At 37.6% G+C, this 24949-nt stretch overlaps 1 protein-coding gene across 9 annotated transcripts in view; it reads right to left on the bottom strand.

The window, feature by feature from the left end:
* RYR2 (ryanodine receptor 2) overlaps nt 1-24949 on the bottom strand; it is a 568842-nt gene that overhangs the window by 207250 nt on the left and 336643 nt on the right. For all 9 annotated transcript variants that reach the window (XM_088799091.1, XM_074316770.2, XM_074316771.2 and 6 more), the window contains 4 exons: nt 21408-21511; nt 19569-19652; nt 7894-8053; nt 4623-4770 (listed from right to left, as the gene is read on the bottom strand). In XM_088799091.1, coding sequence (XP_088655217.1) covers nt 4623-4770; nt 7894-8053; nt 19569-19652; nt 21408-21511 — 496 coding nt within the window. The remainder of the gene's footprint in view (nt 1-4622; nt 4771-7893; nt 8054-19568; nt 19653-21407; nt 21512-24949) is intronic.

The raw sequence follows: 24949 nt of genomic DNA, 5'->3' as shown, positions 1-24949 counted from the left end.
ACATCGCGCAGCTAGACATAAAGTGAGTGCTCTATAAACACTTGCCGAATTGAATCAACGAACAAAGACACCCAGGCATGCAGCTGATGGGCTGCACAACTGTCCCCCAAACATGCAATTCTAGGGTCTGCTTGATTTTAAACACTCTACATACATATATGTTTGGTAGACAATTCTAGCTGGTGTATGTTATATAAATGATTTTTTATGTTGTTATAATAAATATAATCATAATTGACATTAAAAATGAAGTCAGCAGATATATTCCTAATGGACTTAGTTTATCAAGGCTGTTGGTACTCAAATAAGAAATTCAGGAATTATGCCTTTAACAACCCACCTCGAGATTAAGAGCAAGGTCAGAAGAGCACTGTGTTCCCAGTACCCTGAAAGATGCTGACACAGAGAGATGCTCACACACCGATAACTGATCCAACAGGGCCTAAGCAATCTATGAAGGCTGCAACCCAAACCATTCACTTAAAACATTGGCCACTAGAGGGCAGCCAAGACACAAGTATGTATTAAAACTATAAGTTATGGTAAAATATGAAGGAAGACAGGTTAGTCTGTTTAAATTTCACACATATCTAGAAACGTTTAGGAATATTTATGTAATTAAAAAGTTATTGATGTATTCCTATATACTAACAATGAAATCTCAGAAAAAAGAAATTTTTAAAAAAATTCCTTCTGCAATTGCCACAAAAAGAATACCTAGGAATAAACTTAACCAAGGATGGGAAAGACTTATATACTGAAAACTCTAAGACATTTTTAAAAGAAATTGAAGAAGACACAAAGAAATGGAAAGACATTCCATGTTCATGGATTGGAAGAATCAACATAGTTAAAATGGCCATATTACCCAAAGCAATATACAGATTTAATGCAATCCCCATCAAAATCCCAATGGCATTTTTTAAAGAATAGAACAAAAAAATCATCAGATTTGTATGGAACCACAAAAGACCCCGAATAGCCAAAGCAATCCTAAGAAAAAAGAACAATAATGGAGGTATCACACTTCCTGACTTTGGCTTGTACTACAGGGCTACAATAATCAAAACAGCATGGTATTGGCAGAAAAACAGACACACAGACCAATGGAATAAAATTGAGAAACCAGAAATAAACCCACATAAATATGGACAGACAATTTTTGACAAAGAAGTCAAAAACATACAATGGAGGAAAGGCAGCTTCTTCAATAAATGATGCTGGGAGAATTGGAAAGCCACTTGCAAAAGAAAGAAACTAGACTGCTATTTGTCACCGAGTACCAAAATTAACTCAAAATGGATCAAAGACCTAAACATAAGACCTCAAACAATAAACTGCATAGAGGAAAACATAGACACTAAACTTATGGACCTTGGATTCAAAGAGCATTTTATAAATTTGACCTCAAAAGCAAGGGAAGTAAAAGCTAAAATAAATCAAGCGGACTATATCCAACTTAAAAGCTTCTGCACAGCAAAAGAAACCATCGACAAAATAAAGAGGCAACCAGCCAAATGGGAGATTTTTGCAAACAATGCCTCCAATAAGGGGCTAATATCCAAAATATATAAGAAACTCATACAACTCAACAACAACAAAAACAAACAATCCAATTTAAAAAATGGGCAGAGGATCTGAGAGACATTTCTCCAAAGAAGACATACAAATGGCCAATAAACATATGAAAAAATGTTCAACATCACTAATCAGAGAACCGCAAATCAAAACCACAATGAGATATCTCTTCTTACCAGTTAGAATGGCTATCATCAACAAGACAAATAATAACAAGTGTTGGAGAAAAGGGAACCCTCATACACTGTTGGTGGGAATGCAGACTGGTACAGCCACTATGGAAGGTACTGTGGAGTTTCCTCAAAAAATTAAGAATAGAATTACCATATGACCTAGCAATCCCTCTCCTGGGTATCTACCAAAAAAATCTGAAAACATTTATCCGTAAAGATATATGTGTTCCAATGTTCATTGCAGCTTTATTTATAGTGGCCAAGACATGGAAACAACCAAAGTGTCCTTTGATAGATGAATGGATAAAGAAGTTGTGGTATATATAAAAAATGGAATACTATTCTGCCATAGGAAAGATGAAATAGTACCATTTGTGACGACATGGATGGATTTTGAGATTATTATACTGAGTGAAATAAGTCAGACAGAAAAAGTCAAGAACCATATGATTTCACTGATATCTGGTATATAAAACTGAAAACAACAAAAGAACAAGACAAACAAATGAAGAATCAGAAACTCACAGATACAGACAACAGATTAGCGGTTACCAGAGGGTGGGGGGGGGGTGGGAGATGAGGGTAAAGGGGATCAAACATATGGTGATGAAAAGAGAACTGACTCTGGGTGGTGAACACACAATGTGATATAAATAGATGATGTAACACAGAATTGTACACCTGAAATCTATGTAACTTTACTAACAATTGTTACCCCAATAAACTTTAATTAAAAAAAGTTATTGATGTTAACCAGCCATCCTTTTAACCTCCTGCTCGTATTTCTAATTAAGCAATTTAAGCCTTGATAAAACCTTATAATGAAAAACAAATTAATTTTTCAAATGTTTAAAAATAGTACTTAGGACAATACTCCAAAAACAGTACAATTCAAAACTGACTTTATACTCAATTTGTAACATGTAAGTATTCTGTTGACTAATAGAAAATAGATTATAACCCTGATTAATTACATAGGGTTAGATTAAATTCTATCAAAATTTTAGTGCCCTTAACTTTTTTAATGTCAGCAAAAGCAGTAGAGCCAATGACAAATTAACATTTTTAGTCTTATCTTAGTGATCACCAAAGTTATTTTACTTTACTCCATAAAAATCTCTCAAATCTACTTGTTAATTTCCATTTTTATCATCCTAGTTCTGAAAATCACAATTTCCCCAGAACTTCCCAACTGGCCTTTACATTTTGATCGCTTCAATATCTAACTCAGATGCCATTTTCTCCCGTCACTAATTTGTCCAACTGGAAATTAATCCTTCCTATGCATTTTCCATAAAGATCACCACCTACCACACGGTGGGCATGCTGTTTGATTCTAGGGTATACTGGTGAACAAGAAGCAGGATCTTGGCCTCCACTGTGGAAGCTACTAACTACACTAGCGTCACCATTCACTGCTCACGTAAGATTGAACCTTGCCAGCGTACTATCAATGATGCGAACAGAAAGAAAACATCTCGTGCATGCCTCGCAGGGGGAAGCAGGCTTATAGGAATTGTCCCTGAGGAAACCCAGATGTTGAAGTGATCAGACAGACTTTAAATTAGCTATTTTAAGTATGTTCAAAGAACTAAAAGAAAACATGTATAAAGAACTAAGGGAAAGAATGAATATGATGTCTCACCAAATAGAGAATATCAGTGAAGAGACTGATATCAGAAAACATTATAGAAATTGTGGAGTTAAAAAGTACAACTGAAATTAAAAATTCACTAGAGGGGTTCAACATCAGGTTTGAGCCAGCAGAAAAGAAATACTCAATGAACTTGAAGCTAGAGCTATTGAGGTTATCAGGAATGAGAAACAAACACACACAAAAAGGAATGGAGAAAAATAAACAGAACCTCAAAGGCCTGTGAGATAAAATGAAACATGTCAACCTACACACAGTGAAAGTCTCAAAAGGAGGGGAGAGAGAGAAAAGGGCAGAAAGAATATTTTAAAAAATAATGACCAAACACTTTCCAAATTTGATGGAAAGTGTTCACAAACAAGGAGCTCAACAAAAATCAAACTATTGAAAGAGAAAGACAAACGTGGAAAGCCCCAAGAGAGAAGCAACACATCACGTACAGGAATCCGGAATCCTCACTAAAAGGGGCAGCCAATGTTACATCAGGAAACATGGTGGCCGGAAGGCATTGGGGCGACATATGTATCCTGAATTACAATTCCTTGTTGTTCCCAAATAAACCCATTTCGCTGGAGAACTATCTGGCTGTCTATTCACGTAAGGTCAACAATATCAACTCTTGCTACAGGAGCAGAGAATTAACAAGGTGCTCATTTTAAACCACATTCTTAAAAGGTACTATTTAAGGGGAATGTGCTCTTTATACCTAGAACTTTTCAAAATCCATTTAGTTAACACATATTTATTGAGTGTCTATTCTGCGTTTTCCTTAAAGCAGACAATTGCACTAATTCATTAATATTGCCTACATGAATGAGTATAAATAAGGAAGCTTTAGAAAACACTAGCTCCCACTACAGTTTATTCCCATAAATAACTAAAATCAGCTCTTCTGAAGGAGAGCAGGTGGAGTGAAGGTGGGTAAGGGGGGCGCAATATCATAATCAGAGAGTTAACTGTTCATCTCAGGCTCTCTGGGAAGTTACACTCATTTCTTCCCTTTGCAAACTCACTGCAGCCCTGAACCACTCTACTGATAGATGGGTCTAATCCTTCAGTGCCCTTCAGGGAAAAAAAATGCTGTAAACTACATACTACATACTAACTTACATACTAAAGGACTCTGTCTTGTACTCCCCCTTTTATTCATGTATTGAGCTTTGAAAAACAACTACATGATTTTGTAACCAGAGGGAAACAAAGTGAAACTGAGATACCGTGGTCTTGATCTGGTGCCTCCAGGTTGTAGCCGTACCCCAGCAGCGTGCGCACAGCCTCCCGGAGGCTGTCTTTATTTGATTTCTTGGTTCTGTCATCGAGAAGAGTGTAGGGAACAAGGCGAGGGTTTCTTCTGTTCTTTACATCCTACAGGGGAAAAAAAACGTGAGTGGTCATCAAAATAATTTCAACAACTTTTGAAAATGAGGCAGTAAATACAAGAAAATTAAAGTAAATTAAAATTAAAGTAAATTAAAATTAAACGTAAGGCCCCTGAAGGGCAAAGCTGGTTATCCCCATTCCCTTTGTCTTCTCAGGCTATAGAAGTTACAGGAACACTATATTGATATAAAGAGGATTTAATTGAATGGCTGCATCCATTTAAAGCAATCCCGCTCCATGAGAAGAAAATGTGACAATAACCACAGCAACAACAAAAGCCAACTTGAAGGACCTCAAACCATCCTCCATTGGCCATGGTCACAGGCCATGGGCTAACTAGAGGACATATCATTTCCTTGCACAGTGGACTGACAAGTCTTGGTTATGAGAAGAGCAAATTAGTATTGGTCACAGGATTCTGAGACAATGAACAAAGTAAGCTGCTATCCCTTATTAATAGAAAAACCAGTCTACAAAAGAAAGCCATTCTATGACCTCAAATAGCTTGAAAATATGCATTAAGTTGACTCCATCAACCAGTGAAACCAGGAGTACTGACAGAACTGCAAAACTCACAATGTGTCTATTAAAATGAGGCTCCAAGTTTAAAATGTGGCTAAAATTGTGTTGACAAAGTAAAAAAATGGCTATCTTACTGTCATAGCAAAAGGATTCCTAATTTTAGAGGAAGTACAAAACTTCTTGTCATGGGAGGTGGAGAGGCACCAAGGACTGCAAGTCTGCAGGGCACAACCACTTAAGAAATGACTTCTAAACAAAAAAAAATTAAAAAAGAGATGACTTCTTTCCATTCACTGCTGAGACTCGGCTGCAGCTTTTGTCAAACTTTCAAATTTCCAGAGGCACATTCAATTCTCTACCTTAGCATGAAGAGGAACTGGGGGGCTGTGGATATTCCCAAACCTTTTCCAAAAAGAGCTGTGTGGTGCACAGGGTTGGTTGGGCAGGAGCGAAGAAAACTGTTCCTACTTTCTGCTTCCCACTCTCTAATGATTGGTACTAAATACCTAATCTGGAATGCATGAGCAACTGTGACACCCGGAGGCAGAATTATCTGGATGGTGTGTTGGGGACGCCATTCCAAAGCCACCCCAAGATAAACAAGCAGTGTAAACAGAGTGCTGGCAGCATCAAGGCAGTACACAGCGCCCCTTCTTTTCAACATGGTTTGGCCCCCCCAAACTTTTCCTATATAGAAATTCAGAAGCTGTGTGCTGGGAATCTGATTGTTAAAAGCAGATACCAGGGTTTCATGCACATTCATGTATGAAATAACTATATCAGAGAGACAGAGAAAAGATAACAAGTGAACTCCTGCTCTCAAGGACTTTGCAGTCTGAACTGGATTATGTTAACAGGAGGGCGATGGAAAATTAAAGACAACACTCACTCAAATAATGCAGCCAATGAGTGGTATCAGTGGGGAATGTGGTGGGGGATGGGGAGGGAGAGGGAATGAGAAAGGGTTCCCATGAGGGCTGGGCCGCCTCAGGCAGAGCCTGTGATTTTATGAGGAGACAGGACCTCGTGCGCAGGAAGTGGCGGCCTCCCGGAAGCGGAGGCCTGGGGAACTCCTGCCTGTCGACTGAGCCATGCGGTCTTCAAGGCAAGCAGAGAGCCAATGTGAAGCCATTACCCCTCTGTGGTATGAGGTTCAGGTTCACACACACACACACACACACACACACACACACACACACACACACACACACACTGCTTACGCACATTTAGTGTCGACATTCTCATCAGGCACAGTTAGTTTAATTCAACAGAAAAACATATCATTTCAGAAGGTAAAACAAAGCTCTTCAAGCTTTCTTTACCCTTACATGATAAAAATCACTGGCTTGGAAGGATTAGACATACATTTTTTTTCAAACCAACATTTAGCCTTCATCCTGAACCACAGTCGAAATCTATACCTAATAATCCATCTTATTCCTGAAAATCTTTAAGCAAAGGCCACCCACCATGAGCTGGCAAGAGGCAGTGCCACGAGGAAGGGAAGAGTTTTGGCTCTGGAGCCAGGAGGGTTCACCCCAACCTGATTGCACCACCTGCCGCCGTGTGTGCTGGGTAAATGGCTCTGTAAGGCTCCCTGCACACCATGTGTGACCTGGGAATCAAAACCGTTCATCCTTCCTGGAATTGTTGTGAGAGTTAAAGAAGAAAATATGTGAAAAACTGTAGGCAGGGTAACTGGCTTCTTACACGAATAGCAAATTGTTGCACAGTAGTTGTTAGGTGCCAGGACTGTCATAAGCCTTCCTTGTACGTAAGGTACTTAAGGAAGTTCATTCATTTATTGATGAGGAAAACACTGGCACAGAGAATTTGTGTAGCCTTCCCAACCAAGGGCATGTGGTCGCCAAGAGGGAGGCTAAAGTTTGCTTTTAGCCCCTCTGCTATGCTGCCTCCCTATGCAGTGACTGTTAGCTCCTCCCACGGGTGCCCCCATTCACAGAGCTCCATTACTCTGAAATCCAGAAGCCTCCGAAAACTCATTTTTCACTAAGTTTAACAAAGACTCAGTGGGTGGCAAAACATGATCTGAATTGAGGCAAGGCTGCTTATAGCCTTTATTTACCGTCTTGATGTCATCCTGCCCACGCTGTGCTGAACAGATAGGAAGCTACAGTCTGCTGCCCTGCAGAGGGGGCCAGGTAACATGCAAAACCATCCCATCACCACTCTGAAAACCAAGAAACATCTGGATTCTGAAATTCATCTGGGCCCAGGGGCTTTGAATGTGGAATTGTGGGCCTCTTCTATTACTATTTTATCTCAATCATCTCATATTTCAAGAGTTTCTCCTAAAATACAACATCAGAGAGAGAAACGCCACAAAAGCACGCTATAAATCATTGCCCTGGTAATATTCATGTGCACCTCACGTTAACACCCAAAGGTACAGTCATCTGAAAATTTTCAAGTCCAGCACTAAAGGTGTTTTAGCACATCGGTACATTAAGATAGCTGTATGATATGAGTTTTTAAGTCATCATTATTTAACCTCTCCTGTTACAATCATGCTAGTTAATCCTCCAGTAAACATCAATCTGCATGCCACAGCGTGGCACCACCTACCTGCTGGATGCCATAGGTCCAGCCCTGCCGGATTCGATCCCGGGCCCACACATTATGGGCATTTTCTGCCAACTTGTCCACCATCGCTTCCTGAGACGGGGTGAGCTTGATAAAGCTCAGGTCCATCGGGGCAGGCTTGTATCCACTTGTCAGCTGGTAACTACAGACCAAAGCAAAAGCAGTATGTAACTGGTTTTTCCATAAAAGTCAATGCTTAAGAATCCCTGTCTTTTTATGGCCCCACTTACTCTGTTTCATAAACCACAGTGGTAACCACTGCTGAAGCACCAGTCAATGAGTCTGGGCCCTTTCCACTCAAGCCAATTAACTCATTAGGTGGAAAGACCACACCACCTTTAGTTTTTCATTGTTTCACCAGTGAAACAGAAGGCGACAACTCACCTATCTCTCAAAGTTGAAAAGAACTCATCACTGTTTGCATTCCTAATAGTTGAGGCTTTTGTACGGTATAAATCAAATTATTGGTTATCAATTACAATACTTGATGGATTTCTCATCCAAAGTTCTCATTTTCCTTCAACTCTCTAATGTTGTGTTAATGTAATGTTTATTTAATAACTCTGTGTGTCTTTTCAGATACTAGCTGTTCATTATTCTGTAGGAAAGTTCTAACGCATTTGTAAGTTATTTCTCTATTGCCATTCCTAGTTACATAATATAGCAAGCCAGGTAAGAGAGATGAGGAAATCCCAGGCAGAACCATGTAAAACATTATGAAGGCCTGGATTTTAGGGAACTCGTACCACAGACTATATCCACACTCTTGAGTTGGAGAGAGGGGAAACTAACATGAGTAAAAGTTTTGGTCTTTTGGAAAAAAACATAAAGTTGAAAATATAAAATTTTCAACACACATAACATTCAGTCAATAGCATTGCCCTGTTCCATTCAGACACACACACTTATCTCCTGTTTAATGACTGTTAGCACAAAGCCTCTTTTCCAGCTGCTTTTCTCTCATTCTCTGTCACACTGTGTTCCCTATAATCAACTGTGCCTTGAGATGAGGATCTGTCCCTGACCCACTTATCTGTCACTATATTTAAAACAATGCATGGCAGATAGCAGCCTTTCAACCTATAGTTTTTGAAAGAATTAACTGTATTTACCAAGTTAATATAAAGATACATGCATCTTCATCTCAAAAATTCTCCTTTTGTGCAAGTGAAGAAAATTCACCAATTATGCTAAGCTAAAAAAAAAAAAAAAAAAGTATCCAAATGTGAGAAAACACTCTTTAAGATAAAATTATAAGTCATCTTTACCCTTTTAATTATTCTGTGTAGCATCATTACAAGGTAAGCTCTGTGACATCAGCGAGTTTGACTGCTTTGTCCCTAGCTATCCCCAGAGCCTAGAACAGTGCCTTACACGTGACAGACATTCAATAAAAATATGTTGAATGAATCAATGAATTACAGCAATAAATAACTTTTGAGGTTGAATAAAGTTGACTTTACCTAAGTTACGCCTATTTCATTATAAGACATCCATATTTTATAAATCATTTATAGACAAAAGATTTAGAAATATTTTGTTTTATTGAAGTAGATTACATTAGTCTGGCAATTGTAACAATTATGGCTATTTACTGCCTATGCCATTCAATTTACATTCATGCACTAAATTTACAGACAAGAAATTTTTTAAATCAGAACTCTGCATGTTTGGGTAATTAACAGTATCTTTTTCTTTTTTTTAAAGGGAAGCCACCTGGGATTTTTAACCATTCATACAAATCATTATATTTCATAGAATTCCAGTCTTTAAATAAATAAATCTACAAACTGTAAGCACAGCATATATACAAGTCCTCAATTGAGAAATGTTTTCTCAAGCAACAGCTCCCAGTGCATTTCAAATGCACCAACAGGAATTCAGGCTGGCAGGTGTGATCTCCCAGCTTAACATTATCAGCTAGAAACAGCGTCAGGAACAGTGAGGATCAGTCTTTCGTGCTCGCCCCCCTCCCTTCTCTACTCTCACCCTCCTGCCGACTTTCCCCACAATCGCCCAGCACACAACAGCACACAATTCTCTTTCTTCTTTCATTTTCCAGCGGCTCTGATCCCGCCTAGCTGTCACAGAGGAAAGGCATATGGCAAAGTTCGGAAACTAATCTACAAATAACTGATGAGTGTCTCCACTGCCTGAATGGGGGTTGTGTGTACGCTAAAAGAGGGACGATTCTTCCCTGCAAACCGGCCCTCTGGGCAGACTTTCCAGCAATATCTCAGATGGAATGAGGAGGGTAGAAGGCGGTCTGGTAACGTGTAAAGCGGCATAATAGTGGCATAGGATTTCTCCTTATTTTCTATATGTCGCTCTTCCTCTATGCAATATCTACTGGAGTTGCTTTAATCTGTGATCACAATGAAAACCTACGGACATGCATTTGCATCTGCTGATTTGAAATAGCACAATAATTAGTTCACACTTATTTTTGGATGTAGAAAATTCATAACTATTTTTCCTGACCCTGTGCAAGAAAGGACTTAAACTGTAAAGCAGCCTTTTAAGTGGATAATCCTATCCAAATTAAAGTCACCCCCATTTCATTAAAGTCACTCCTATTTCCACAGCTGTACTTTAAATCATCTTCTATAGTAAAAATACAAATATCTTCTAAATCAATAGACTTCAACCTATTGTATTTGATAAAATATGCTGACTCATGAATGCTTAAACCAATATGGATTAGTGATATCAACAATGATTTATCAATCCATTTTTGTTCATAGTACATGTTGATAAAGTCACTAAGAATCAAATGATTACATCAAAGTGAGATTTTTTTAAAAAATAAAATGCATAAATGCACTTTGGCAAACAATGTCCATTTCATCTTATTAATACAATTCAATTAGGTACATAAAGATCAATCAACTGCTAATATGAACTATTATCTTCTTGTGATTGAAAAAGAACTAAAAATAGAGCTTTTCAATAAAAGTGATTGATATCAATTTTGGAAGCTAAATGCTTTCAAGGAAAGTGTCAGATTGATTACCAGCAATTTAAAAGAAATAAATGAAAGATTGCCATAATAACAAATCTTGGGAAGCAGAATTTCATATAACAGGGAAAAGTCATCACATTAGCAATTATATAATACAAATTATGTGTAGCTCATAAACCCTTGTGCAGCACAGCTTCAGAACAGATACAGCGACAAACCAAGTCTAGGCTGAGAGGCAGCTCTCCCTCCTCCCTCCACCACAGACCACAAGAGAGAAGCAGGAATGGAGGACTCACAGACATGAGGACAGACCCAGTGTGTGGACCAAAACCGAAGATCAATCCAGAACATGTATCCCATCCCATAAGACACCAGGGCAGATGGTGACCCAAGACCCTGCCTTGTCCCAACCTCCGTCAGGCCCCTCAGCCCTCCTTCCTACTAGGCCTCTGACCCTGGACTCCATACTGCTCCATTCAGTCCAGTTTCAGCAAGAGTCTTGCTGCATCACTTTAGTGAAAAGCCCACCCTTGATATCTGATCACCCTGATCTGCCTTTCGCGAGAATCCTATCAAGTCAGTGTCGCCGGAGTCCCTTATCCTCAAAGTCTCCTCTTAGTGATTTTCCGTCCACTGACCCCACCCTGCTCCTAGGCTGGAAAGCCTCACTTGTCCTTGTAGTCAGAATGGAGCCTGGCTCCATGCCGAGCTCTCACTTTACAGCTTTACCTTCTGTCCACCTCTGGCTTTCTTTGACATAATTAAGTCATGGCAGCAAAGTCCAATGAGATTCACCAAGGATCCAGTGTCCCCTCACCATCAGGCAAGTGTCCCAAACTTATGTAGCCCCGTGAGTAACAGGGGATAAACCTTGAATTCAAATTCAACAACAAACATTCATTCTGCAACTCGTCATTGAATAATATGGACCAAGAAAAAAAAAAACAAAAAAACTGTATCTTTATAGAATCATGTTCTGAAAAGAACCAGGCAGAAAACAAAATAAACATAAAATAATGGGGTGTTCGAAGATGGGAGTGCTGTGTGGAAAAATGAAGTAGCAAAAGGGGCGTGAGAGGAAGTACAATTTTATATAGGATACAATTTTTAAAAGGCCAAGGAAGGCGTTTTGAGGAGATGACATTTGAATCAACACTTAAAGGTGAGAATGAACACAGAGAACATAATTTTAATTGAGTTTGTGCTGAACAAACTGAGGTTAAATTTCTATGACCAAGCTGCTGTCTGGCTACAAGGCCCATTGGGTTTAAATACTTTAGCAATTTTAGGAAATAGAACGTAATCAGTGAAAATGAAGAACATGACATATTAGCATATTTTTTTAATTTGTGGTCTGTGAAATTCACTCACTACACATATAAAGAGTGTATAAACTTGTTTTCTTTTTCCTTCTGAATCACAGTGCCTCACCATTTCAGAAGAAAAATCCAACTGTATTTGTGACACCGTTTCTCATTTCAGTAAATATTTATATAAGCTGAATTGTGTCCACGTGCTTGTGTCTCTATGATGTGGTTCCACATAATCAGCATCATCTAAGCATTCATTCCAGAAAGTCGTTTTAAAGGTATATAATATACATGTATGCATCGAGATGTCATTCTTAGCCCTTTATCTGCCTCATTATGCCTGAGCAATTCCGTGGACCCCTCCACTGAGTGACTCCACAGCACTGGGGTAAGAAGGTGGGGAGAGGGAAAGAGAATTGAGCAGTTTTAGAAGCCTCTCCAACGATTCTAAGATGCTTTTTCATTACTTAACACTAACACTTATTTCTCAGTGAAATGTACAGGCAACCAGTTTCTGACCCACTATGTTCTGTGTTAATTTAATAACAGGTAAGTGCTAAAGAGACATTTTCTAGTTTTCACACATCTTTTTATTACTGGAAAAAAACTCAGCATGCACATAATATACTTTTGTAATAAAGTACTGGGTTGAGTTTGCTAATCTTTTCCTTAGTGTTTTTGCATCTATGCTTGCGAGTGAGACTAGATTGTAATTTTCCTTTTTCATTTTGCCGTGATCTGAGCTGTGTATCAAGGTTATATTATTCTTCAAAAATAAGCTGTGAAGTGCTGTTTCTTTTTCATTCGAGATTATCATTCTTAAGTACGTGGTAGAAATCAATAGAAAAATCGTTGGGTGTGTGTGTGTAGATTTTAAATTATTAATTCAATTCCTTTAATAGTTATAGCTATGCTAACATTTTCTTTCCTCTTGGGTCATTTTTAATATTATTCTACACAACTGTCCACATCATTTAACTGTAGAAAATTTTGGCATAAATGTATTGCATTTTGCTGTCTCTCCTGAAAATATTCCTAAAATTGCTAAAGTAAATCTTTCTTTCTTCTTTCATCAATCTTTTCAGAGGTTTTTTTCCTCATTATTAAAACATGCTTTCTCCAAGTATTGATTTATATATTTAATCCATATATTTTGATATGAAGTCTTTTCCTTTTCCATTCTTGTGGTTTTAAATTTTTATGATGATACATTTGATCCATAAGCTATTTAGAACTATGTTTTAAAATTTCTAAATATGTCATGGCTTTATATGTATTTTTGGTTGTTGCTTTCATTCCTTCTGATTCAGTGAATATGATCTTTATGATATCAATGTCCTTATGTTGTAAAGAAGGTTAAATTTTACAAAAGTTCTGTATGTGCAGTGTTCTATATATGCCAAGCATTTAATTTGTAGAGGTTTAAATGTTTATTAATCTTCATTAATATTTGCCCATGATACATCTCAGTTTCTGGGAGCTGTATTATGAACTACCACTGTGAATGTACATTTGTCTATTTTGAAAAGCCTATTAATATTTTGCTGTTTTGATTTTCTTGAAGCTGTTTTATTTGGTACACACATGAGTAGTTACAGCATGTTTGTTTGTTTGTTTGTTTTTAACTTTATACAGTGACCTTTTCTTAATTTTGCTTTCAGAACTATTTTGCCTTTAAAAAGTTTCTTTTGAGTAATATTGCTTGGTAAGTCATATTCTCATTATTTTCAACTTTTCTATGTCCAGAATTTGATAGTTTGCTCTAGCTGGGTGTTATTTTTGTGAGGTGTGTGCAACTTGAGTTATCTTTTTAAATCCAATCTGACAATCTCTGTATCTTACCTGGAAAATTTAATCTATTTTTTAAAAAGTGTTTTAAGGTTATCTCTTTCTTTCTTTCTTTCTTTCTTTCTTTCTTTCTTTCTTTCTTTCTTTCTTTCTTTCTTTCTTTTTTACTTTTTTAATTACATAAGTATTATTGGTATACAATCTTATATTACACCAGCTTCAGGTATACAATATAGTGATTCAACATTTTATACCTTGCAATGTGATCACCCCACTAATTCTAGTAATCATCTGTCACCACGCAAACCAATCACAATATTGTTGACTATAATCCCCTTCACCTTTTCACCCATCTCCTCACCTCCTCCCTTTTTGTAACCGTACCGTTGGTCTCTGTTTCTATGAGTCTGTTTTTGTTCTGTTTTTGTTTTTAGATTCCACATATAAGTTAAATCATATCTGGATTTATATCTGTCAGTATATTTTTATTTTTTAAAATAACTATTCTTTTTTCAATTACAGTTGACATTCAATATTATTTTATGTTAGTTTCAGGTATACAGCGCAGTGGTTAGATATTCACATAACTTAAGAAATAATACCCCCAATTAGTCTAGTTCCCACTAACACTATATATAGTTATTACAAAATTGTTGACTATATGCCCCATGCTGTATTTTACATCACCGTGACTATTTTGTAACTACCAATTTGTACTTCTTAATCCCTTCACCTTTTCCACTCAGCTCTCCAAACCTCCCCTCACCTGGGAATCATCAGTTTGTTCCCTTTATCTATGAGTCTGTTTCTGTTTTCTTTGTTTATGTTGTTCTTTAGATTCCACATATAAGTGAGATTATATGGTATTTGTCTTTCTCTGTCCAACTTATTTCACTTAGCAAATTATACTTGAGGTCCATCCATGTTGTCACGAATGGTAAGATTTCATTCTTTTGGCTGAGTAATATTCCATTGTATAAATGTACCACCTCTTCTTTATCCAGTCATCTATTGATGGACAATTAGGTTGCTTCCCTATCTTGAGTATTGTAGATAACACTGCAGTGAACATAGGGGTGCATATATGTTTCCAAATTAGTGTTTTGGATTTCTTCAGATAAATACCCAGAAGTGGAATTGCTGGTCATAAGGTAGTTCTAACTCCATACTGTTTTCCATAGTGGCTACACCAATTTATATTCCCACCAACAGTGCACAAGGGTTCCCTTTTCTCCACATTCTCACCAACACTGCTTGTTGATTTATTGATGATAGCCATTCTGATAGGTGTGAGATGACATCTCATTGTGGTTTTAATTTGTATTTCTCTAACAGTTAGTGATGTTGAGCATCTTTTCATATGTCTATTGGCCATGTGTATGTCCCATTTGGAGAAATGTCTCTTCAGGTGCTCTGCCCGTTTGTTAATTGGATTTATTTTATTTTATTTTATTTGGTATTGAGTTTTATGAGTTCTTTATAAATTTTGGATATTAACCCCTTATTAGATGTATCATTGGCAAATATCTTCTCCCATTCAGTAGACTGTGTTTTCATTTTGTTGATGGTTTCCTTTGCTGCGCAAAAACTTTTATGTTTGATGTAGTCCCATTTGTTTATTTTTTTCTTTTGTTTCCCTTTTCCAAGTAGATAGATCAGAAAGAAGATTAAGAACAATCTCAGAGAGTTTACTGCCTATGTTTTCTTCTAGGAGTTTGATGGCTTCAGGTCTTACACTTAAGTCTTCAATCCATTTTTACTTTATTCTTATATATGGTGTAAGAAGGTGGTTTCGTTTCATTTTTTACATGTATCTGTCCAGTCCCAACCCTATTTATTGAATAAACTGTCATTACACCACTGTATATCCTTGCCTCTTTTATCATAGATTAAGTGACCATATAGGTGTGGATTTATTTCTGCGATCTCTATTCTGTTCCATTGATTATGTGTCTGTTTTTATGCCAGTACCATGCTGCTTTGATTACTATAGCCTTATAGTATAGTTTGATACCAGGAAACGTGATACCTCCAGTTTTGTTCTTTCTCAAGATTGCTGTGGTTATTCGGGGTCTTTTGTGGTTCCATATAAATTTTATTTGCATCTTCTTCAATTTCTTTTTTTAATGTCTTATAATTTTCTGAGTACAGGTCCTTTACTTCTTTGGTTGAATTTATTCTTAGGTTTTTCTTTTATGTAATTGTAAATAGGGTTGTTTTCTTAATTTCTCTTTCTGATAATTCATTATTGGTGTATAAAACTGCAACCAAATTCTAAATATTAATTTTGTATCCTGCTTCTTTACTGAATGCATTTATCAGTTCTAATAGGGTTTTATTCTGGAATCTTTAGGGTTCTCTCTATACAGTATCATGTCATCTGTAAATAATGACAGTTTTACATCTTCATTTCCAATTTGGATGCCTTTTACTTCTTTTTCTTGTCTGATTGCTTTGGCTAGGACTTCCAAAATAACCATTCTTCATGCACACAAAAGAATATGCTTTAAAGCGTTATAATAAAATGAACTCCTTTAATCCATCACTACATTAAGAATTAGAACATTACTAACAACATTGTTCCTATATGTGTGCTCCTCTCAACTCACAGCCTTGTGTGATATATTTTTATCCATTCTTGAAATTATTATTTAGGTTCATCTATGCTGTCATTTATAATGGTAAATCATTCATTTTCTTATGTGACTACATCCAACATAATTCATCTTCCTACTGAATAACATCCCTCCCATTCCCTCTGATCTTTCTCTTATTTTTATGCTGTTACAATAATATTTTTTGGAATAATAGCTTCCTGTTTGTTCGTGTGGACTTTCTCTAGGGCATACGTCTAAATAGTGAAACTGCTGGGTAACATGTGCAAATGTTTAATTTTACACAATGATGCCAAATTGCTTTTAAAATGTTTGTAAAATCACTCCAAGCTTTTAGGTTGTGCTGATCTACATCCATATCAATACTTATTATTATCAGGTTCCTTAATTTTTGCCAATCGAGTAAGAATAAAATGGAGTCTCATGGCAAATTTAGGTAATAGACTGTTGGCAAGTTTGAGTACAGTTTTCATTTAACAACCTCACTTTTTCCATTTCCTGATCTATTCTCAAATAATGGATAGTTACTTGGCAACACAAATAAAAAGTCTCAGTAAAAATAAACAAATAAATAAACTAATGAAGACATAGAGTCCTTAATTCCCCAATGAGACTAACTTACTGCAAACCCTGTGCCCTATCTGTCTGTCTATCTATCTATCTCAGATTTAGAAATCAGAATTGAGGTGGTTGACATAAAGACATTTAACAAACTATTTGTTTCAACAACAACAAAAAAGAAGCCAGACTTTTTCTGACAAGAGATATTCTGTTGGAGATGATTGTTTTGACAGTAAAAAATGGCTTGATCAATTAAGTTTTATGGAAGATAAATTCCATATATTGACCCAAGAATTTTTTTGGTTTTGATTTGTTTTTTAATACTTTATTTTTTAGAGCAGTTTTAGATTGACAGCAAAATTGAGAGGAAGGTACAGAGGCATCTGATATACCTCCTGCCCCCACATCTACACAGTTTCCCCTGCTATAATACTCCTATCAGATGGTATATGTGTTACAATTGATGTACCCACACTGACACACATTATCATCCAAAACCTATAGTTTTCTTTAGAGATCACTCTTGGTGTTGTGTATTGTATGGGTTGGAAAAATGTACAGTGATATGTATCAACCATTATAGCGTCATACAGAGTATTTTCACTTTAAAAATTCTGTGTTCTCTACCCATGAACTCCTCTCTTCCCCTAACCCCTGGCAACCATTGATCTTTTTATTGTCTCCATAGTTTTGCCTATTCTAGAATCTCATATATTTGAACTAATACAGTACATAGCCTTTTCAGATTCTACTACTTAGGGTTTTTTATAGCCTTACTAATGCCTTTGTGTTATACTTTCCAAAAAACTGAGAGAGTGGGTTACTTTAATGAGAGTATAATGAATTCTTTTTCAAGTAAGGTAGGTTCCAATTTTTGCTTTTATAAAATTAAACAAGGACACAACTGAGTTGTCACATGATTGATCATTAAACATAGCTTTTGATGATGAAATTTTGGTTCACCGGACTGAATGATTTTTTTTTAACAAAAAAATTATTTATGTGAACAAAGAATGCAACTGACTCTGTAACTTGTCCCTTTCTATCAATAAATACTATTTATACATGGATATGTAATTGGAAAAATATATGAATCCATTCGTTATGAGCTACTTCCAACTATATCTTACTTTTTTATATTGATTTTTGTCAAAAATTATGTTGCTTTGAATACTTGTGTACCAAAAATAATTATAATAATTCAGAAGAAAAATTTCAACACATAATGACTATGTTCACAGAAAACAAAAAAATAAAAGTTAAAAATTCAATTTAGATATACACTGGGTTATAAAGAAGTATGATAGGGTGATCAATCAAAATATATTTTAATAGGGTAATATTATGTAGGATAAATGGATTGGAAATACAATTCAAAGAGAAAAAATGATGTTAAATTTTCTATTATTAACAAGTTTACATGTAGATTTTAAATAGATAATGGTATGTATCTAATTGCTGAGTATCTCCTTTTATTAGATACACTAAAAAATGACACAAAAGTGTCATTTCAAAATATAACTATGTGAAATATGCCATAAAATAATCTCCTTTGGAACTAAACTTAAAAAAACTAGAAGCTAAAAATGTGAAAGATGTATTTTTCTGGAATTTTTTTCTTTTTTCTGTTTTTTTTTTTTTTTTAGTGGCGCACGTGAGTAAAAATGTTTATTGAAGTAGAGGACCTGCATGAATTTGCATTTGCCCAGGAAATACACTATTATTACTTAACACATTTCCAGACCTCCTATTTATGATGCATGAGACTAAAAAAGTGGCCTGAATACTTAAATTAAAATAAAGAAAAAAGCAGTAAGATGAAACCAGCTATTATTTATTAAGCACTTCCTCATTTAACACCTAAAACTTCTCTATGAAATTGTTATTATTAATACCTGTCAGCAAACGACAAAGCTGAGTTTTAAGAAGTGAAGAGGCTCACAGACAGAGGTGACCCTATTTACACAGCAAACAAAAATCCCTCCAATAGCATTCATGGCCTCAGTGTTCTCATCTTAAAATGGGGGTAATAATGCCGACCTGATAACTATTCCTAAAATATACTTTGTTTATAAAAGCAAATAAAATTATAAATAGTTTTAGGTGGAAAGTGGAAAACCAAACCCAATCAGTATAAACACGGACACGTGTTCACCACACATACACAAAGACAAGGAAAATAACACGCTTTTCATAACATCCTCCCAACTATTTTCTTAGCTTCATATCCTCTGTCAATGTGACAGAGATTCTTGTCACACTACTGTCTTGATGTAGCCCTAATGTAGCACAGCCAGCTCCAATTCTGAATCTGAATTTTATAGTGTAATTGTCAGCAAGGTCTCTTGGTCTCAGTCACTAGTTATCTGGGTGCTCAAATTAATGCGAGGACCATTGAATATTGTTAGACGTGAAACTTACTTCTTGGGTAGCTTCATCTTTTTCACCTTTTCTTCAGCATGTTCATCTGATATGCCCACATGACATCCTAACGCCAGCAAAGTCCTGGAAAACAAAACCAGAGACAAGCACAGTTCTTTCCCTGTGTCCAGAGTAATCCAATGGAATTGCAGGTAGGCTTAAGGTGTAACAGTCCCCCCAGGAGGAGAGCGGCAGTCTTTTTCTAAAAGCAAAAGGAACATTTATTTATATTTACTTCTGAGTAATGAGTAAGAACGAATATTGAAAAGCCACAAAAATAAAAACTGAAAAGTCACCTCCAGTCCCTTCCCTTTCTAGTCCTGTTCTTTACCTAAAAGCATTGAATGCTACCAATTCTTGTATGTCCTACTAGAGTCTGTGCATATTAAGGCAGGTGTGTGTGTGTGTGTGTGTGTGTGTGTGTGTGTGTGTGTATTTTTCCATTTACACAATGGGTATACATGAGAGCGAATTCTCTGCAAGTTGCTATCTTGACTTTATAATATAACTATGAAATACTGTCCTTTCTTATAAAGCTGTTTTATTTTTCAACAGCTCTGAAATGTCCCATTAGTTGGATGTGTCATAATGTTTTTAAGTAATTCTCTGCTCAGTCTTTTGGTATATCACAAACAGTGCTGCCAGGAACAGCCTCATACATTTAATACATGGACTATATCCTTCGTCTGTAGGATAAATTCCTAGATGTGGATGTACTGGGTCACAGGGTATGTACATTTTAAAGCGTGACAAGTATTGCCAAATGTCTAGAGAGATGGTAATGATTTATATTCTCACCAGCAATGTATGACACTGCCTGTTTCCCACACCTTTTCCAACATGAGTTATTAAACTGATTGAACTTACCAATTAATAGGTTAAAAAGTTACCTCGTTATAGTTTTAATTTACATTTTTCTTCAATTAATGTGTTTAAGCACCTTTTTCATATGCTTAAGAGATACTTATATCTTTTTTCTGTGGAAATATTCTTACTCCACTTCTCTACTAGATTTAGTTTCCATTGTTGCATTTTAGGAACTCTTCAAATGTCTGAGACATGAGTTGCAAATATTTTTCTCAGTTTGTTGTGTTTTTACTTTCTCCTGAATTGAGTGTTTCACTGGATCTATTAGGGGGGTATTATGGTTTCAGGTGGGGAATAATGGTTTCAGCTTAAGCTAGGGAGGTACAGCACTGGTATGCTGGAGGTGATGGGGTGGTAACAACATCATTAGTGATAGAAGAAAAGAAAAGGCGTAGGTTGATGAAAAGATGACTGGAAAGCCTTGGGGGAGGAAGAAAAGTGTCAAGGATGACTCTCATATCTGGTTTGTGTTATGGGGGGCACTTGACACTGTAAGAGAAAGGATACCAAAAAAAGCCTGAGATTGGAAAAGACAAAAACATCACAAAGTTTGAGGTATAAGCCTCCATTTTATCAATTAGATTCAACAGACATAGGTTGCTTCCTTAAATTGGTATAATAGTTTCTAAACACTGTTCTTAACATCTTTACATGTCATTTCAAATCAGTAACAATTGTGACTGAACTGATCCACCGCCCACACTCCAAACACTTTATGGGATCACAGAACGCTTGTATTACATAACATCCATAAACATTTGTAGAACACTCTATATAAAAAGCTTTTATACAGCACAAAGACATAAAAGACCAGGGTCAAAGCCTAATTCCCAACAAAACCGATCCAATCCACCATGCATTATGAAAAGTTCTACCTGGAATTAAAATTACTCCACAGCTGAATTAAAGTATATCAATACCTGTTTCTTTCAGGGGAGGAAGATTGGGAAATAAGAAAAGTTAGGGACTCACTTCAGGGTCTCGAGTGACATCTGTAAATTATAGTTGCGTTCCTGCTCAGGCAGCTTGGAGAACTCCACCAGACATGGATGCTGCCTCTTATTGTCATCTCTAACCTGAAACAGGACAGGAAATTGGCATGTAACAGTCTCCCAGGTCCGCACCCAGCAGAGCTGCCTCGGTGATTGCCCAGGCACAGTTAAGTTTGAGGTCAGTGCTGAAACCTGGCATTATCTGGGCTCTGCTGATTGGCACCGTTCCTGATTCAGCATCCATGCCTACTCTACCCTGATAACCTCATGCTCGCCCCCTTGGCAACTTCTAGCATTTGCTTAAATCATACTTTCTCACTGAGCTTTATGCTGCCCACCTTCCCAGTCTGACAATCTGCTCATCCAGGCTACTCTTTTTGTGTGTGTGTGTCCATAACACTTACCACCTGCTAACAGGCTCAATTCTTATTTGGTTACCGACTATCTCCCTGCACTAGCGTGTAAGACCAAAGGCCCAGGTCTTTTAGTCTCTTCTGTTCCTTGATGCATCCCTAGCACTTAGAACACTCCTGGCACGTGGTAGACACTCCACGTGTTTTGTATATTGAAATGAATCCTATGTAAGAAGAGTACAGTGAGGACTTAGTTTTCAAGTGTTATAATTTGCATGTGTTTAGAGCCACACTGATCAGAGACCTCACTTAACAACAGACTGGCTGATATAAACTTTGAGGTGGTGCCAGCTCTTTGTTTCACCCATGTCAGTGCATTCCTGCTGTCACCAATCACTCCACTACCTTAGCAAAGTCAGGCGGCATAAAACAGGTGTTTTTCCTAGGACCCCTTGAAAGTGTGTATTAGCAATCAGACTCAAGGCAATTCAAGATTTTAGGAATGAATTAAGGAGAAAGATGTCCTGTATCATTGCATTAGTAATTAGGTTTTTTATCTTCTTAAAAGCTAAATTACAGAGGCGTTACTCCTGTGGTGGCACCTAGATGACATGCAGATGCTATCAGGGAACAAATTACTCCATGGGAATAATTACCAGTTCTATAAATTTCACAGGAAAGTATGTAAACACAAGCAAGAATTTTTTTCAAGTCTTCAGGAGCCGCCAAATGAAAAATAATTATTTTTTTCTTTCTGGTGACTTACACAAGAGCACATATGATATATACTTATTGAAATGTGTAACTCTAGAAATGAAATCTACAGTTACAAATTTTAACTCTAAATTTTAAATGTGCAGGTGAAAATTAATGTGTCCCACTCCTGAGATAATCTATCCCTATTTATATAATCCCTACTTCCCCCCCCCCTCCATTCTCTACACCAGAGAACGACTGACCACCATCCCCTCAGGTGTCCACACCAGAACCAGAGAGCAGCCCACACTCACCCCACCTCTCTCCCATGTCCCACGCAAACTCCAGGACATCTCCAGCAGTCACGTCTCTCCATCCCCACTGAGTGGCAAGCACCAACTCTCACCTGGGCCACCTGCGTCCCCTCCCTGGGTCTCTGCCTCCTCCAAGCTCATTGTCCTCCACCCACACCAAAAGCAGAGCTTCTTTCTAAAGCACAGTTAAGCATGCCACCTCCTCCCTAAACATTTTTCAATGCTCTTTACCCCCCCCCCCCCCAGAGAATAAAACCCCGTTCTGCCACAAGCCCTTTGGGACATGCTTCCTGTCCACTTGACCAGACCTCCCACCTCTACCCCTCTCACCGTGTTCTTTATCCCCTAGCAATGCTGAGCTACCGAAAGGGCACTGCAGTGCCCTGCTCCTTCCACCTCCATGCATTTACACATGCCAGGTCCTCTGCCCAGAATACTCACCTGCTCCCGGATTGCCAGCCAACTTGTAACTCATCCCTCAGGCCTCATATGAAATATTTACCTCCTCCTGGAAGCTTTCCCTGACTTCCCAGGAGAGACCTAAATACTCCTTCTTCAGTCTGTTAGCACCTCCATTATGGGACTTAGCTTATAACTGTTTGCATGTCTATCACTCAGCCAAACCAGAAGCTCCTAAAAAGCTAAAAGTCAAGGTCTTTTCACCTTTGAGACCCCAGTACCAACAACAAGGCCAGGCAAATAGGAGGCATACAATAAATGTTAAAGGAACAAATGAAAGCCTGCATGGATCTATCTGAGGTTACTCTGTGAAACAGAACTCTTGTATGATGCACTGGTGAAATAGATCCCAAAGACATTCTTTGAGGAAACAAAACGAAACAAACAAAACAACTTATTCAACGCACTGGGAAGTTTCAATTACTCCAAAGTAAAACACAACTGAATACTTCCTTTAAAATGTTAAAGAATTTAAAGAATTAGCCTAAAGAAAGGGACGTACCTACGTCTAGAATATTACTAGAGACCGTAGGTCAGGGCTCATAACCACTTATCTGAAAGGAATTTTAGGGAAGCCTTGTAAGGATGCAGGACACAAGGCGATTCGCAGCTGAAAGAACAATGTGGAATCTATTGATCTGTGAATCGGAGACTTTCCCACATTACTGATCCTCTCGTGTGATTCCAGAGTGGCCCGAGGACACAACTGTTTTGCTCTATGAGCGTGTACTTGAGCCTGTTCCCTGAAGCAGGACAGGTGCCAGGTGCTTGCAGAACAGCCGCAGGCCCAGTCCTCACTGCCTAGCAGGAGGCAGACGGTGCTTTCATAGAGCCCAGCACTGCTTGAATCCGCCTCAGGCCTGGGCAGGACCACAGGGGAGAGCTGTGGAACTGACAGCGCTAAGGAACGGCATTCCCTTCCCGTATCAGGAACTAAAAGGCTGCTCTGAACACAGCGGCCATGGGGGTCCGAGACCGAGCTGGACGGGAGCTAACCTGAAGAGCAGCTACCAATGAGACCTGTATTTTCCTCATCTGTTAAAGAAGAAATGTTTAGAGTTCACTGCAGGCTATAATGATTTAGGCAATCTTAGGAGCTAACCATGGGGTTGATCTTTCTGGAGCATATGCACAGTACACAGCTCCTGTTACGATACGGGCTGTTTGTTTGTTTGTTTGTGTGGAATCTTAAGTCTTCCCAGCCTGCAATCAGCTCTCCCTTCATCCTGAAACATAAGGTGAATTTTGTCCATAATTCAAATCCTTCACCTTGAATCTTGTGGTAAATTTTGTCTGTAATTCCTCTGGCAATGAACTATGTCTACATTTATAATATCCCTCCTTTTACTGCTTTGCACTGATGGTTAAATCTTTTAGTTAGCACTTATACATGTCCCCAATTTTTAAACGTCAATGAATGTAGCAGAAAACTAGGTACTTAATAAGTGTTTGCTGATTTGACAATTGTCTAACCATTAGTGCGTTAGTAAAAGGACCCCATTTTCTGATCATGCCTCAGCAGATCTTACAATGAAAAATGGTTCTAGACCAGCAGCTGGGGAGCCTGGGTCCTGGTCCTGGCACAGCCACTGACAGCTGGGATTGCTGTCCAGGCATCGAAAATTCTCAGCTATGCCATCACGGGTAAAACTGAAAACACAGCACATCGCTCAGCGTGCTGTTATGAAAATGTAACCTAA

The sequence above is a fragment of the Rhinolophus sinicus genome, chromosome 6, assembly GCF_057876585.1.
Source record: "Rhinolophus sinicus isolate RSI-liver-muscle chromosome 6, RSI-T2T, whole genome shotgun sequence".
Classification (NCBI taxonomy): Eukaryota; Metazoa; Chordata; class Mammalia; order Chiroptera; family Rhinolophidae; genus Rhinolophus; species Rhinolophus sinicus.
The sequence above is the reverse complement of the archived record's forward strand: the minus strand, read 5'-3'. Positions and strand labels throughout refer to the sequence as shown.